The sequence below is a fragment of the Nestor notabilis genome, unplaced genomic scaffold, assembly GCF_000696875.1.
Source record: "Nestor notabilis isolate BGI_N333 unplaced genomic scaffold, ASM69687v1 scaffold16022, whole genome shotgun sequence".
Classification (NCBI taxonomy): Eukaryota; Metazoa; Chordata; class Aves; order Psittaciformes; family Psittacidae; genus Nestor; species Nestor notabilis.
This window is the reverse complement of record NW_009917111.1, coordinates 1-14,385: the sequence shown is the minus strand read 5'-3', so window position 1 is coordinate 14,385 and position 14,385 is coordinate 1. Positions and strand designations below refer to the sequence as shown.

The following is a 14,385-nucleotide window of genomic DNA, read 5'->3' as shown; positions in this document are numbered from 1 at the left end:
GTCCTTTCCAACCCAAATCATTCTATGATTCGAAGTCGTAAGAAGCATTTAAAGACCAACCTGTATTTATTCTTGATTGTTCAAGCAAAATCTTCTCGTAAAATAAGTGTTTCCTATTCCTTACTTTTTGAAGGAAGAGAAGTTCCTGGAGCGAATAAATGAATGAAGGTTTGTTTTTTCTTAAAGCAGGGAAGAGGAGTTTGCCAGGGGCTTTTCAGAGCCTGTTAAAGGTACGGGATTAGCAGTGGGAGAAAAACCCAGACAGCAGAGTGTCTTTCTTGCAAGCCTAACCTTTCCTGTGAAGCATATTTATTATGTTTTCTGAGTTTGGCTTAATAAATCAGGTACTCTTTCACACACCTCAGCAGGTGGTGTGAGGAACACAATAGTGGCATCATTAATCTTTTGGGAGAAGCAAGATGCTATTTTATTGTAACCTTTGGAGGCCATTAAAATGGGAGTTCTTAGATTTTGTGTGTATGCTGTAACTGATGAGCTATTGCATAGGAGAGAGGGAGTTTCTTGTCATTTGGAAAGGTTAGGGGTTTTTTTGTTTGGTTTTTTTGTTTGTTTGTTTGTTTTTTAATTTATTTCTGCAAGTTACTTTTGCAGCCTGTGTGATACACTAGGCCTGATATTCATGGGATTGCCGCTGACAATTTAAAAGAGGGATTTCAGCAGGATGTAGATGTGTCACTGGGCACTGTCAAGGCTGAGGCAATTTGGCAATATAAACAGGAGGAATCATGAAGTGTGAAAGGATTTTCAGGATTACATTGAATTCTGATTTATTCTGCAGTTGGCTTTCTACCTTAACCGAAAATTATCCATAAAAAATTTATCTTGGTTAGTAAAGGAAACCTACAAACAACTCCTTCTCCAAGAACCTGGCATGCTGCCTTGGCAGAGCGCATTTCAAATATGCATAAATGATACCATGTGTGGTGTTTAAGTTTCTGAGAAGGTTTCAGATTACTTGTTCTTCATCACACCTTTGCAGGCTGTACTGGGTCTGGCTGGGATGGAGTTAGCTTTCTTCATAGCAACCAACTGCAGCTGTGACTCAACCAGCATTGATAACACAGCAGTGTTTGGCTGTTACTGAGCAGTCAAGGCTTAACTTTTCCCACTCTACCATTCCAGTGAGTAGGCTGAGGTACACAAGACATTAGGAGGGGACACAGCCAGGACAGTTTGACTCCAGCTGACAAAAGGAATATCTCACACCATTTGATGTCATGCTTAGAAATAAAAATGGGGGGAGGGATTCTCTTGGGAACTAGTCATTGCTCCGAGGCTGCCTGAGTATCTGTTTACTTGTAGGAGATAATGAGTCCACCTAGTGGTTTTAGTTTTTATTTGTCTCTTCCTCCTCCCCTTTTCCTTCACTTATTAAACTGACTACAGTGTGTGGGGAGTTAGTGAGAGTGGCTGCGTGGTGCTTAGCTGCTGGCTGGGGCCAACCCACCACAGAGGTTCTGTCACATGCAGAAAAGAAAGCAGATTCCTGAATTCCAGCATACAAAGGAAATAATAGGCATGATGGAGCCTGGCACAGCTCAGAGACTTCTAGCAAAATGGAGAGACTGGTCATGGCTTACAATGTTTTACCTGTTTCATGTTATGTTTTTTCATTTAATCCTGCAAAGCTTTAGTGCGAATGTATAAATGGTCTCTGAATTCCAGATCAGAAGTGGTGTGCTGTTTCTAGGGAAGCTGTTCTGCCCTGCATTCCTTTACAGACCATTTAAATGGGAAGAATGGTCCCATTTAGCTTTTCCCATGTACTTAAGTTTCCTCCTCTGCTTAGGGTTTGAAATGGGGGTTTCACTTTGCTCATGGCCACAGTTTTCTAGAGCTATTACCCGGATGAGTTGTCAAATGAATATGCTGTTTCATAAAATCTGAGCCAGGGCATTCTCCTCTCCATAACAAACCAGAAGGAACTCAAGCACCTCTGTCAGCTGGGGCTGCAGAGTGCTATCTTCCAGCTAGGCGACAATTCAGACAAATCCCTGTGCTCAGTATCTGAATAGAATATTTCTGGTCAGCAGATAGTTCAATTACATCACTTTCTGAGTTCACTTGCCATGCTCTCTTGGCTACATATGATACTAGGTACTTTCAGTTACGTCATCTGGACCAAGCACAATAACTGAAGTATGTGATCTGGAATTATTTAAGTCTCTACAATTGTGATGATAAAACTTAGTGAAATACAGCACTTAGTAACTGTGGAACAACATTACTAAAGGCAATAATCAGTCACTGGTGAGGTAAACTCAACAAATTTGAAAAAAGATAAACTGAATTTCTGTCCTCAAATTCATCCTTTTAAGAATTGAAGAGTAATATCTTACTGCACTACATTGGAAATATTTGTATATGTTTCATTTGTCATTCCCAAGTCTCCCTTAGTTTCATAGAATATATTTTTCATATATTATGACAGAGAAATAAAATTGAGCTAAGAAATGTTAGACTGTTATTTATACATACAAAGGAATGCTAAATACAAATAGCAGAAAAAAAACATAACTCCAGAGTCCTTAACCTCCTTCTCTTCATATCTCTGTCACTTCACAGAAGTCTTGATATTGTGATCGTTTTTTTTTCCTTATTATATCCATAGTCTTATTTCAGCTGAACGCAGTTTGCAGAACATGATGCTTTTTCATTTAAATATATTTTATGTAAATCCAAACTACAATTCTGTGCCTGTGCTGCTTTGTCATATATTTTTTGGTTAGGCATTTCTACCATGAAAGTTCAGCTGTAATCATATATGCAGCAAGATCCATAACTGGAAGAGGTAATGAACGCATGGGGCATAAAGGTCAAACTTCAAAGTAACCCAAAGAGGCTAAAGCAGCAGGGGTTAAAGGCAATGGGAACATTCTCAATAATATTAAATGTAATGACTTCACTGACTACAGAGAAAACGAACTCCCAAGGACAAAATTGAAAATGTAACTATTTACATCAGGCATATGACCAATTAATATAAAACATTCTGTTAATGTATATTTATTTCTAATCTCTCCTAATATGATTCTATTTATGCACCATCCTCCCCATACACCTTGATAGCGTCAGAAAAAGAAGGGGATTCATTTATGCTTTTTGAATTATCCTTTCTGACAGAGGCATATAGCAGAAAAGCATGCATTTGACTAGTAAATGCATAATATTCAACATGTAAGAACAAAAAATAACCTCTAGCATTACAACAGATAGCAGGAGAGTAGTCTGCACTCGTGAATAGTGGACTAACACTGGCCACTTGTCCAGACAGTCACTACATTACAATTCTCTTTCTTCATGTATTCTCAAGATACAGAGAAGCAACAAGGACAGCTAATGAAGTGAAATGCATGCAAAAGATGACATGTATTGTAGAGTTCATCATCTTTACGAAGTAATAAAATGATGCTTTTTTAAATATAGACTATGCCAAACTGTGTCATTATCACTGACAGCAGTGTTAGTGTCCCTATTAAAGACAGAAGTGCATAAGTACTATGTAAAGATGTGCAGAATTGAAGGAAATATGGCAATTACAAGAGTTAAAATTTGAGGGAAATAAAACATTCATGCATATATACATGTGATATGTAATAAAAGAAAGAACTGGCTTTATCTATGCAATTTGGAAAATTAGAACTGAGGGAATGGTGATTTAAGGATTAACTATGTTTACAATAAAATCACAATAAGAAAATCAGATTTGTCACACTGTGATCAGATTACCACCACTGTGGTGGTAATCTTTCTAGCACTGCCATAAGCTGACATCCCAGGAAAACATCTAGGAACAGACCAGGTTATGTGACTTGCCCAGATGCTAATCAACCACTCTTCAGGGACTCCGTTAGAAAGATATTATTGTTACATATTAAGCAACCCACAAATTATTGGTTTTTCATGAATTTGTCCATCCTCTTTTTTTAAAATCTATGTAAACTCTGAGCCTCCATGGTAATCTCAGCTACTCATTGTGTGAAGAACCACCTCTGTTTTTTTTATTTCTGACCTTTTTCTATTGGAAGTTACAGTAAATAATTTATTGTTCTCCAGATTATCCATATAATTTTATAGATTGTAATCCTATTCCTCCACTCCTATCTGAGCTGTCTTTCCAGAAGTCATAGTTACCATGCATATGTAGTTATGCATAGCAACAAATGCCATTGAGTTTACTAGAGTTTAGAAGTCCAAGTACACAGGATGGCTTTAGCATAAGTCACAGAGTTGCTGTGGTTGGAAGACATCTCTGAGGATCTTCTAGTCCAATCCCCCTGCTATAGCAGTGTCAGAGCAGGTTGCTCAGGGACAAATCCAGCTGGGCTTTGAATGTCTCCAAGGATGGCTACACCATAACTTCTTCGGGCAACATGACCCAGTGCTTGACATCCTGGCAGTAAAGAAGCTTTTCTCTTATCTTTAGATGGAATTTGCTGCATTTCAGTCTGTGCCGGTGGCCTCTTGTCCTGTCACTGGGCATTATTAAGAAAAGTCTGGCTCCATCCTCTTCCATCTATCAGGTATTTATACACATTGATAAGATCCAGTTGAGTCCTGAGAAGTATTTTGGGTGGGACCATAGCAAAAAAGATAGAGAAAAAAAATTATCTGGGGATTTTAGTTGAAAATTAAAGTTGAATAAATTTATCAATTAAATAGAGTATTAAAAAAACCCCAAACCTAATCAAAAGAAACTATCAAAAACCCCAAACACAACAAATGGGACCTTATCTTCGTTTAATTTAAAATAACAAGTGTTGCTTGTGTTCTGACAACTTACCTGGTTCTTGCTTTAAATAAGAAAAGGAATCAGGTTATTATAGATTTGCCATTAATAGAAAGTGGTGGAAGGGTGTAATATAAACTTTGATTTTCATTCACTCTTAAATGTCACCTCAGCAGGGTTATTATTAGGGGTCATCTCATTATTTGTTTTTATGAAGTTTCATAAAGCTCAATAATATTTTTATACACACAGGATTTGAATGTCTATGTCAATGATAATAATAGAAGTTATAAAATAACTGCAGAGGATGCACAACCCCAAATCTCAGCAAGAAAATACAGTCACTAGTGTCATATGAAATTCTTGTAGCCCAGGGGATTATTATATTTTTTTCCTGTATTCATTTAATAGAGATTTGTTATTCCATAGCAACACACTCCTAAGTTTCATTACAATAATAGAAGTAAATCTAAAATTAATATAGCCTCTGCAGAACCACGTATTTTCTAGTGTGAAGGATCAGTTGGATTTGAATGGATGTGTTCATCTTATTTTTAAGGAAGAATCTTCTCTAGAATAATAATGTCAGTAATCTGTTGAGCCATTTATTGTTCTTTGCTTCATAATTAATATTGCCTCTATAACCTAGACAAGTCTTCAGTAACTGTGATTCTGTTTTGAATAGCAAAATTTAGAGCAAATTTATAAAACAAGTGTAAACCATGAAAATAAAATATTCAAATATATCACTGTGCAAGAGACATCATCTACTGTCATTATTTTCCAAATCTTTGCTATTTGTCTCAGTGACAATACTGCAAATCTGTGTTTCAAGAATAGCAGCATTTTCAGATTTGTGTGGTAGCATTCTTAAATCAAAATATTAGCAATCTTTTATGTTCTGATCCCACAGAGAAATTGGCTGAACTTTCCTAAGTAGTTGCATTTTCAGCTTTCTTGGGGGGAGGCAGGGAAGATTTCTTCCTTCTCTCCCAAAATTCCTTCCAGATCTTTTGTTACAGATTTTATTTCAGTTGTGTATGTATGTCCACAGTGTAAGCATACCAGATAGATTTCCTTAGATATTACACTTAGCTAAATGCTTTACATCCATATTTTTACTTCAGCACCCCTAGTGCATGTTATAACTATATAACTTAAAATGTGGATTTGTTTGTGCCGATGATGTGCCTCAATGCCTCCATGTGCAGAAGACATTTTGTAGAATGCCTTGTGCTATGAAGGGGGGACACTGTTGAGACATTTAAGATGATGGTAGATATTTGTGCATTGATATCTTATATTTGGAAATTTAAACAGAAGTGTCTCAACTCTATCCTTTCTGTGCCTTTAAAGCATTATCTCAGCTTCCTGTCACTCTGATAGAATTTGAGGTTTATGGCTCTTTCCACAATCAAGAGAGGTACATTCACTGTAGCATCTTGACTGTGCAAGGGTTTGTAGACTTTTTGAAGATATTGTGCTTAAAATCTTAAGTAGTTATCTGATAGCATTTACAAATTCACTAGGCAGCCTTAATTCTATTGAGTTCATGTCATCTCAGTTGCCTTGACATATTTTAAATCTTGTAAATTTCATGTTTAATTACCTTTTATAAAATAAGGTGTTAAAAACCTGACAAGCATCTTTCAGAAAGAGGGTGAGGGAACATGGAATTAAACACAAATTTCCTGGAACCCAGGTTATGCATAAATGAAAATCAATTCTTTTCCTTGTCTCTACAGAGCGGTTTATAAAAAATACCCATGTTAAGTTAAAACTGTTTGATCACTTCTAAATAAAAGGTCTTGAAAGATTTTAATTATGCTTTTACAGGAGAATTGCATCCTTTTTATTTTTTAGTTCTTGAAGTTTATTAATAATGTGATAGAAACATCTGTTACAAAACTTTTTCAATTTGGTATTGAAAGAAATCCCCAATTCAATTTGCTGTAAATGTAACATAAAACTCACTCTCAAATATGGATTATGAGTAGCAGCATGTTTAAGATCAGATTTTCTACCTATTTTGGAAGTCAGGTTCCCATATAGACTGCCCTGCCTAGAGCAAATGCCAGCCTGTTCAAGAGACCTAATGTTCACCCAGTATCTTCTACAAATACACACAACTTTCTCAGGAGCAAGCATGGCACATGGTAACAGAAAACAAACACTGCTCTCATGTATGTTGACTTTACTAGTGAAATAACTAATGCAGTTGCTAAGAGCACAGTTTTGCTACAGGACCGCACATCTATAAATGAGCAGTGTCAGATGCTTATTTTAGCTGTGGCAGCAGGGTAGGAAGCATTGGTATGCATATGCTACATGAGGAAGCATTGCTAAGTACCTCCACAAGTGTGAATTTTGTATGAATCAAATCTGTGTTGCACCCAGTAACAAATATATATATATGGCTTTTTAGAGCTCTGTTTTAGGTGCACTCTCTTGGAATGAGCTGCCTTTGTCTTGCTTGTAATGAGCTGCCTTGTCAAGCTGCCTTGACATCATTCTGTCAAGGTGTTAAAACATTAAATTAAAACATCAGCTTCCACATGAAAATTGCTATGCTGGCAAACAGGCCCTAGCACTCCATCTGCTTCTCTGTCCTGTGAGCAGAGAGCTGTTGTTGACTTAGTTTTTCTTTCAGGGAATATAGGATACCTTTTCTGATAATGAAAAAAAAAAACACAAACCTTTCTTATTACCATATGCTGGGTCATCCTCAGGACTTTGCTGGTAGAAGCTATGCTAGTTGTGCTTTTAATGCAGCCCTGTCCAACTGTACGGAATGACTCAAAACTTATTTAAACTATACACCTTATAAAGTCTCACTGGGACATTAATTCATACAACTTTGAAATACCTCTATGTTTCCCCAAGAGAGTAAAGGGAAGTTTGTGTATATTAATAGCAGACTTGTGAGCTAGCTATATCTGATAGTTATTAATTCTTCAGCACTACAAAAAGTAAGCTGTAGACCTGAGGTGAATGAAAGACTTCTCATTCATGAAAGACTCGAGCTGACCTTGACAGTGCCATTAATTATGAGTAGAGCTCAAGCAGATTGCATAGCACTGCTGAGATTTTAGAAGAAGACTATAAGGATATATGCACTTTAAGGGACATAAAACATTGCCTTACAAAATGTGATTTAGGTCATGAGAAGAAGTCACATCGAATAGTTTTACAAGAGATCTTCCATGGTATAATGCCTTGCACATATCTGTACCTCTGTTATCTGCACAGCTGCATTAATGCATGGGTATGTACATAAAGTGTGGACAAATATGCTGGTTTATATTTTTATTCTCTCTGTTAATATTTTGTCAAGACCAAAATTAATAAGGTTCCATCCTCAAAAGGCTTTCTAAAAGCCTTGGTGTGGGTATGACAGTGAAATACAATGGTATGCTGATTGTAGCAGATGGTCAGTTGAAAAATAACTATATCTATGGTATGTATGCCTATGATACCTACATGGTAACAACCTAATTGCAAAGAAAAGTGATATGGAGTTCTTTACGTATACTTCTTTAATGATACTTACATGGGAAAACATGTTTTAGTACTAAAAATACAATAATACTCTTAAAAACCATCTCCATCTTATATTTTAATAATAGTCCTAAAAGAAGAGGGGGAGCCAAGGAAAATTTTCTTCACATAAAGGAATAGCTGCTTTCATCTTTTTATTATTTTGGAAAAATTTAATATTTGCATGAACATTTTAAATATTCACTGATGTATGCTAAGATCTTTCCCTTTAACTGGGCTTTACATCTTCAGAGTGAGTAAGAGAATTTTAAATCTAAATTTTCAGTGAAATTTTGGAAGAAGAAATATGATGTCTTGACATACTCTTTTCTTCTTAAAAAAAAGCCCAAAGATAACCCCCAAACAAACACAATGTACACCCCCCACCCCCATTTTCATTTTAGTCATTAGATATACTCCAGGAAGTGATCTCCTTTTTTGTCCTAAAAGAAGTCAGCATGTTGCTATTGCTTCTTGTCTTAAAGTTCTTGTCCAATTTACCATTCAGTTTTGTAACACCATCACAGCAGACTCTTTACCACTTAAATGATAAAAGTTTCAATAGGCACTTTAGTGGAATTACGAAAAAGCTACCACTCTTCCACTGTGATGCCAGAAAGCTATCTTCTTTCTAAGTCAGGTCAGTAAACTGTACCTTGTAGGCCTGAGCTTGTCTCAGTGTAATTCCAGAGTAACAAAATAACAACAACAAAAAACTGTATATTACAGGTTTTTTCTTTCGTTTGCAGATCAAACCAAAACTGACAGTATGATAAATGTAGTAACTTGCTGAAAACAGTTGCTGTCTTTTATAATCAAACAAATCCTGTCCTATATAAAGCTTAGGTTAATCTTTTAAATTTGTGGTTGCTTTACTTTTTATTTCACTGTTGTATTTGTACTTAAGTGACTTTGTCAGGGTTATAACTTTCTTCTTCTCCAAACATGTCTGCCAAGATCTTAAAGCGAGGTCCCCAGTCACTCAGATAGTCATAATCCTGATCTGCCTCTGTAGTAAGGGAGTCTATAGAGCTGAGAGACTCTGCAACAGATCCATTTCCTTCATAAGCATAGGTTGCCAAAGAGTCATAAGGGGGTGCAGTTGGATCTACATCATTTTCCTGCAGCCTTTGATTAATGAAGTCTCTTATGTCTGTGTTATCTTCAGCTGGTGGTCTATGCCGTGAAAAACGCAAAGTGTCTGGTTTTATGTCCCTGCGTATTTTGTTATCTTCAATCACTTTGGGATTCCTCAGGGCACCTATGTCGAAAGCCTGGGTGTCCTCTTCTCCACCTCCTTCATCATCATAATGGATAACATTATCTCTGATGTCTTCTTTAGAGGTCATCAGGGTGTCCTTTTTCTTCTGCCTTCGTAGTGCTACATACAGTACCACAATGACTGTAACGAGAGAAAACGGAAGTTAAGACATGCACAGAAATAATTTGGTACTCTGATGACATACCATAATCTCTTCCTTTGAAAGTTGCAAGCATTCAAACAGTCCCTTTTCCTTAGAAGATAGGGTCCTACTATTCTTTTAAAAATAGAAATGCTCCAGTCAATGAAAAGTCATTTGCTGTTTGATGTATGAGTCTAACTTTCCTTACTGCTTGCTGGGCTGCTGAAGGAAGTAACAAATAATTTCCTACTGGCCAGCTTTGCAGACAAGTAGGGTTGGACAGGACTTCAGCTTTTTAGTTCAGAGACAGAGATGGGATTTTCTTTTAAAATATCTACCATAGAAAAATAGAAATAAATTCCCAAATTTCCACATTGCAGAGAAAAAGCCCCACAGTATTAAAGAGGGGAAAAAAATTGGAATCTTAGAAATGGAGAAAAAATAATCCCACTTCAACAGTGGTCCAACCCCATTAGCAGGAAATCAAACAAAGGCAGCAGGAGGCCTACATGGATGAATAAGGAGCTCATGACTAAACTGAGAGATAAAAAGAAAGACATATAAGAGGTGAAAACAGGGAGAGGTGAGCCAGGAGGAATATACAGTGACTATCTGAACATACAGGGATGCAGTCAGGAAAGTCGAAGTGCATCTAGTATTGATCTCACAAGAACATGAAGGGCAACAAAAAAGGCCTGCAGAAGCATGACAGCAGCAAAAGAAGAAGTAAGGAAAACATGGTTTCACTGCTGAATGTAGCAGGGGACCTGTTGACAAAGGACACAGAAAAGGCCAACGTACTCAAAGGCTTCTTTGCCTCTCTATTTATTTGTAAGGTTGTCCTTCGAGAATCCCAGGTCCTGAGACCATAGGGAAAGTCTGGAAAAAGAAAGACTTATCCTTGGTGGAAGAGGATCAGGTTTGGGGAACTGGGCACCCAAGTACATGGGATCTGATGGGATGCACAATAGTGGTGAGAAAGGTGGCTGATGTCATTGTGAGGTCACTTGCAATAGTAATTGAAAGGTGATGGGGACTGGGAGAACTTTCTGAGGACTGGAGCAAGTGTCACTCCTATCTTCAAGAAGGACAAGAATAGGCTGGGGAACTACAGACCAGTCAGCTTCACCTTGATCCTGAAGAAAGTGATGGAGCAAATAATTCTGGAAACTACTTTCAAACATATCAAGAGCAAGATGGGGATCATGAGTAGTCAGCATGGATTTACAGAGGTGAAATTGTGCTTAACTCACCAGATAGCCTTCTACAATGAAATGACTGGCAGATGAAGGCAGAAAAGCACATTAATTTTATCCTAACTTTAGCAAAGCTACTACATGATCTTCAGAGGTGCCTTCCAACTGTGATTTTGTGATTCTACATAACATAGAATTTTACATACTGGTTTTATTACAAATGGTAAATCAATGCCAATCAGCTTATGGGTTTATTTGAGTACTTTTTTTTTAAAGAGATTTATTTCATTGAATGCAAAATATGCTTGTAGTAAACTGGCCTTTTTGATATATTTAATTCCCTAGCTGCCTTTGGTAGAAATAACAGTATTCTAAATGCTGTTCATAAAGTGACATTATAATAAATACAGGACTTGCAATGATTATAAATTCACAGTCAGACTTGCGTGGTCTAAAATAACTTCTGATTCTGGTAATATGGTGCCTGTCTTTTGTGTAGAAATGAGTTTGACAAGAGTGACTTCCACTGCAATTTTAATGAATCTATGTCAGGACAGGTTCACAGTAAGAAATGAAAATCCAAAAGCATTAAATTGATCAATGGAATAGTAAGAAGAACGTCTGAATATAAAATAAACACCGTTCTCTTAGGTTACATACAGCAGTGGAGATCTCATTATTTATACATTAGTTTTTCTGGGTAATATTGCCAAGCTGTTTGGAAGGAAGGGGGTTATTAAAGGACCAAACCCTCTTTTCTAAATACAATCTCAGTAATTCGGTCTGGCATTCCGTGCACATCAGGAATTAAAATATCTTCATTAGTTTTGTATATACCAAGAGAATCAATCAGCAGCAGAGCTGGTAAGGAGTCCTTTGACTCAATTGTTTTTGGTTGAATATTCTGGGTTTATAAAATAAAATTTTGTTTATTTCAACAAACCATTACGGAAACATAAACACAGTTCTGTAGAAGGCCTCCACAGTCACCTAGCAAATCTGGGGGAAATACAGACATCCAAGTATTCCCGCTTCCCCAGATACTCTGCCATTTTATATGATCTCTGTACCAAGAGAATCTAGCTGTCTGCTGCGTAGTTCATGCTGTCCAGATCACTGGACATGAAGGTGGCAACTTGAAAGGCTTTGCAACAGCTATGTCTCTAGGGCTTCTAATCACTTTGCTCTATAATAGAGAGGTTAGATATCCTGGGAGTCCTGGCTTATAACAGACTCTAACTGACTTACCTCTTCATGTGAAAATACATTAAAGCCTTATTCATAATGGAATTTCTTTGATGCTGAGGCTTACTCCTGACTGGCTTTACCCAGGAAAACCCTAAATGCCCTAAATGTAAAAAAAAGTAGTCCCAAGGAATTATTGGAGGACAATAATTCCTTAAAGAGGACAGCATTATTCTTACTTCTGAAAAACTGACATGATTGTTTTGTTTTAAATTCTTCAGAATGAGTGTATTTGTTATTAATGCCTATTCCATGGGAAGTATGACCATTTGCCATTCTTGTTCTGATTTGAAACATTTTTCTCAGCACGTAAAATTTTTACATAGAACAGAAATTCTGACTTTTACCTACTTCTGCTCAGAAGCTATTGATGTAACATAGTTACTTATGTGGTAAATCACTGTACCCTCCAAATGCAAATAGGTATCCATTTGTTATGATATTCTGTGTCTGCAGCTATTTTTGCCTAAGCATTAGACCTACATAAGGAGTATGAGATCCAGGAAGCCCACTAGTATCAAGAAGCAGCATAGCCAGCATCTGTAAGAATCAGCCTGCTTTCTGCAACCTACGTTGTGCTTGTGTAAGCTACAAACTTGGTTCTATTTTGTTATCAGCTCATTAAGGCTATATTACAAGTAGGATGCATGTGAACGTTGACTGCTTTGGGCATGCTGTAAATAAGGCAATATTTAAATATAATGTAGATCAAATGACAATGCCACCTTATGAAACCCATATCTGCCTGAAACTAAAGTGTTCCTGTAAAGTTTTACATGGATTTAGCCAGTAACATTCTACATTAAAATTATTTTCTCCTCTCTCATTTCTTCATTCTTCTTTTGCTCAAGTTGGCATGAAGAATTAAATAAAAGCCCTTACTAAGTTCTTACTGCTGTTACTGTCAGTAGGACTTGCCTACCTTAGTAATAATCTGAAAATAGTAACCTTTCAAGAAAGGTATTCCAACAGAACTTTCAGAGGAAAAATATGGTTTGGATTCCACTGAAAACTGGTTCTCTTCATGCAGTGAGAAATATGTAGGTGTTAGCAGATTCAGTCATGGTCAGTGCTTTAGGATGCGTTCCTAGAAACGTAGAAGCATAAAAGTTCTCAAAGTGCCACACATTTTCAATGGCTTTTGTTAAACAATACATGAAACTAATAACAACACAAACCAATTCACAGGTGAATAAGCAGAGTAATGCCTTCACATTGTTTCATGAGAACTCACCTAAAAGTATGACAATACACAACAAGATTGCAATCAGTGCTCCTGTACTGAGGCCCACCGGTAAGAAGATTGCTTCCACATTGCAGGACTGGATGGTACCGTCAGAATCACATCTGCAAACACGGATAGTCAATGTGTTTGTGCTGCTCTGGACAGGGTAACTGCTATCTTCTATTACTATTGGAAGAAAGTACAGCTCTTGCTGCCTTCTGCTGTAACCATTTCTTCTGGTTGCAATCCCAGCTGTGTTGTCTGTAAAACAGGACATAGTCATCCCATTATTTTTATTGTGTATTTCAATTCTTATTGTGGTTTGTATCACCTTTAGTAATAGGCAGCTCTTCCATTTTTGTAACTCAGCAAATGACATACTTTATGTAATTGCCTTATTTTATCATTACAGAAACTATTGTATTCTGACTGGCAGAGCTATTTTTTTTTCCAGAGCATTAAATAATATTCATTTCTTGTACATTCATTAGCTTGACAGCTGAAATTTCAAAGGAGGCATAAACAATAATTAAAAAAAAAAAAAAGCATTACAGGTATTAGGTTAGGGGGGATATTCAGTTTTTCTTTTCTCCCTATCTCCTTATATTCCAAACCTGTGGTCCAAAAGGCTATGATTGCACATAGATTTCGAATAATGTCTCAATTAATTAATTTCCCTTTAAAACTGAAATAATATACCTTAACAAAATGCAAAGCTCCTTCAACTTTCCTGCACCACTAAAAATAATTATAAAAACAAAGTGAGTACTTTATAATCAGTACATTTTACATCAGTTAGTCATGGATAAGTTCAGAAGTCCTAGAAGTTATGTTTTGTCATTTCTTCCCAGTAAATATTCAGTTATTGCTACATATCTTGAATCAGCAAGGAAATGATGTGCAGATTAAAAGAATTGCATTGAAAGTAAAACCAAAATGAAATTAGGAGGGAATTAATTGGCTGACAAAACTAAATGAAGACAGCCTGCAGCGGTCACCATTTTCATAGAATCATAGAATAGTTAGGGT

General features: G+C 36.6%; 1 protein-coding gene across 1 annotated transcript; it reads right to left on the bottom strand.

Annotated features, from left to right (window-relative positions):
* Window positions 1–8,740: 8,740 nt before the first annotated feature.
* Window positions 8,741–13,617, bottom strand: LOC104413831 (cadherin-12-like; the record flags this gene model as incomplete). The annotated part of the gene is made up of 2 exons (XM_010024939.1): window positions 8,741–9,689; window positions 13,366–13,617. Coding segments are annotated over 2 exons (752 nt in total), but the record flags the coding sequence as incomplete, so codon positions are not given.
* Between the last annotated feature and the right edge of the window lie 768 nt (window positions 13,618–14,385).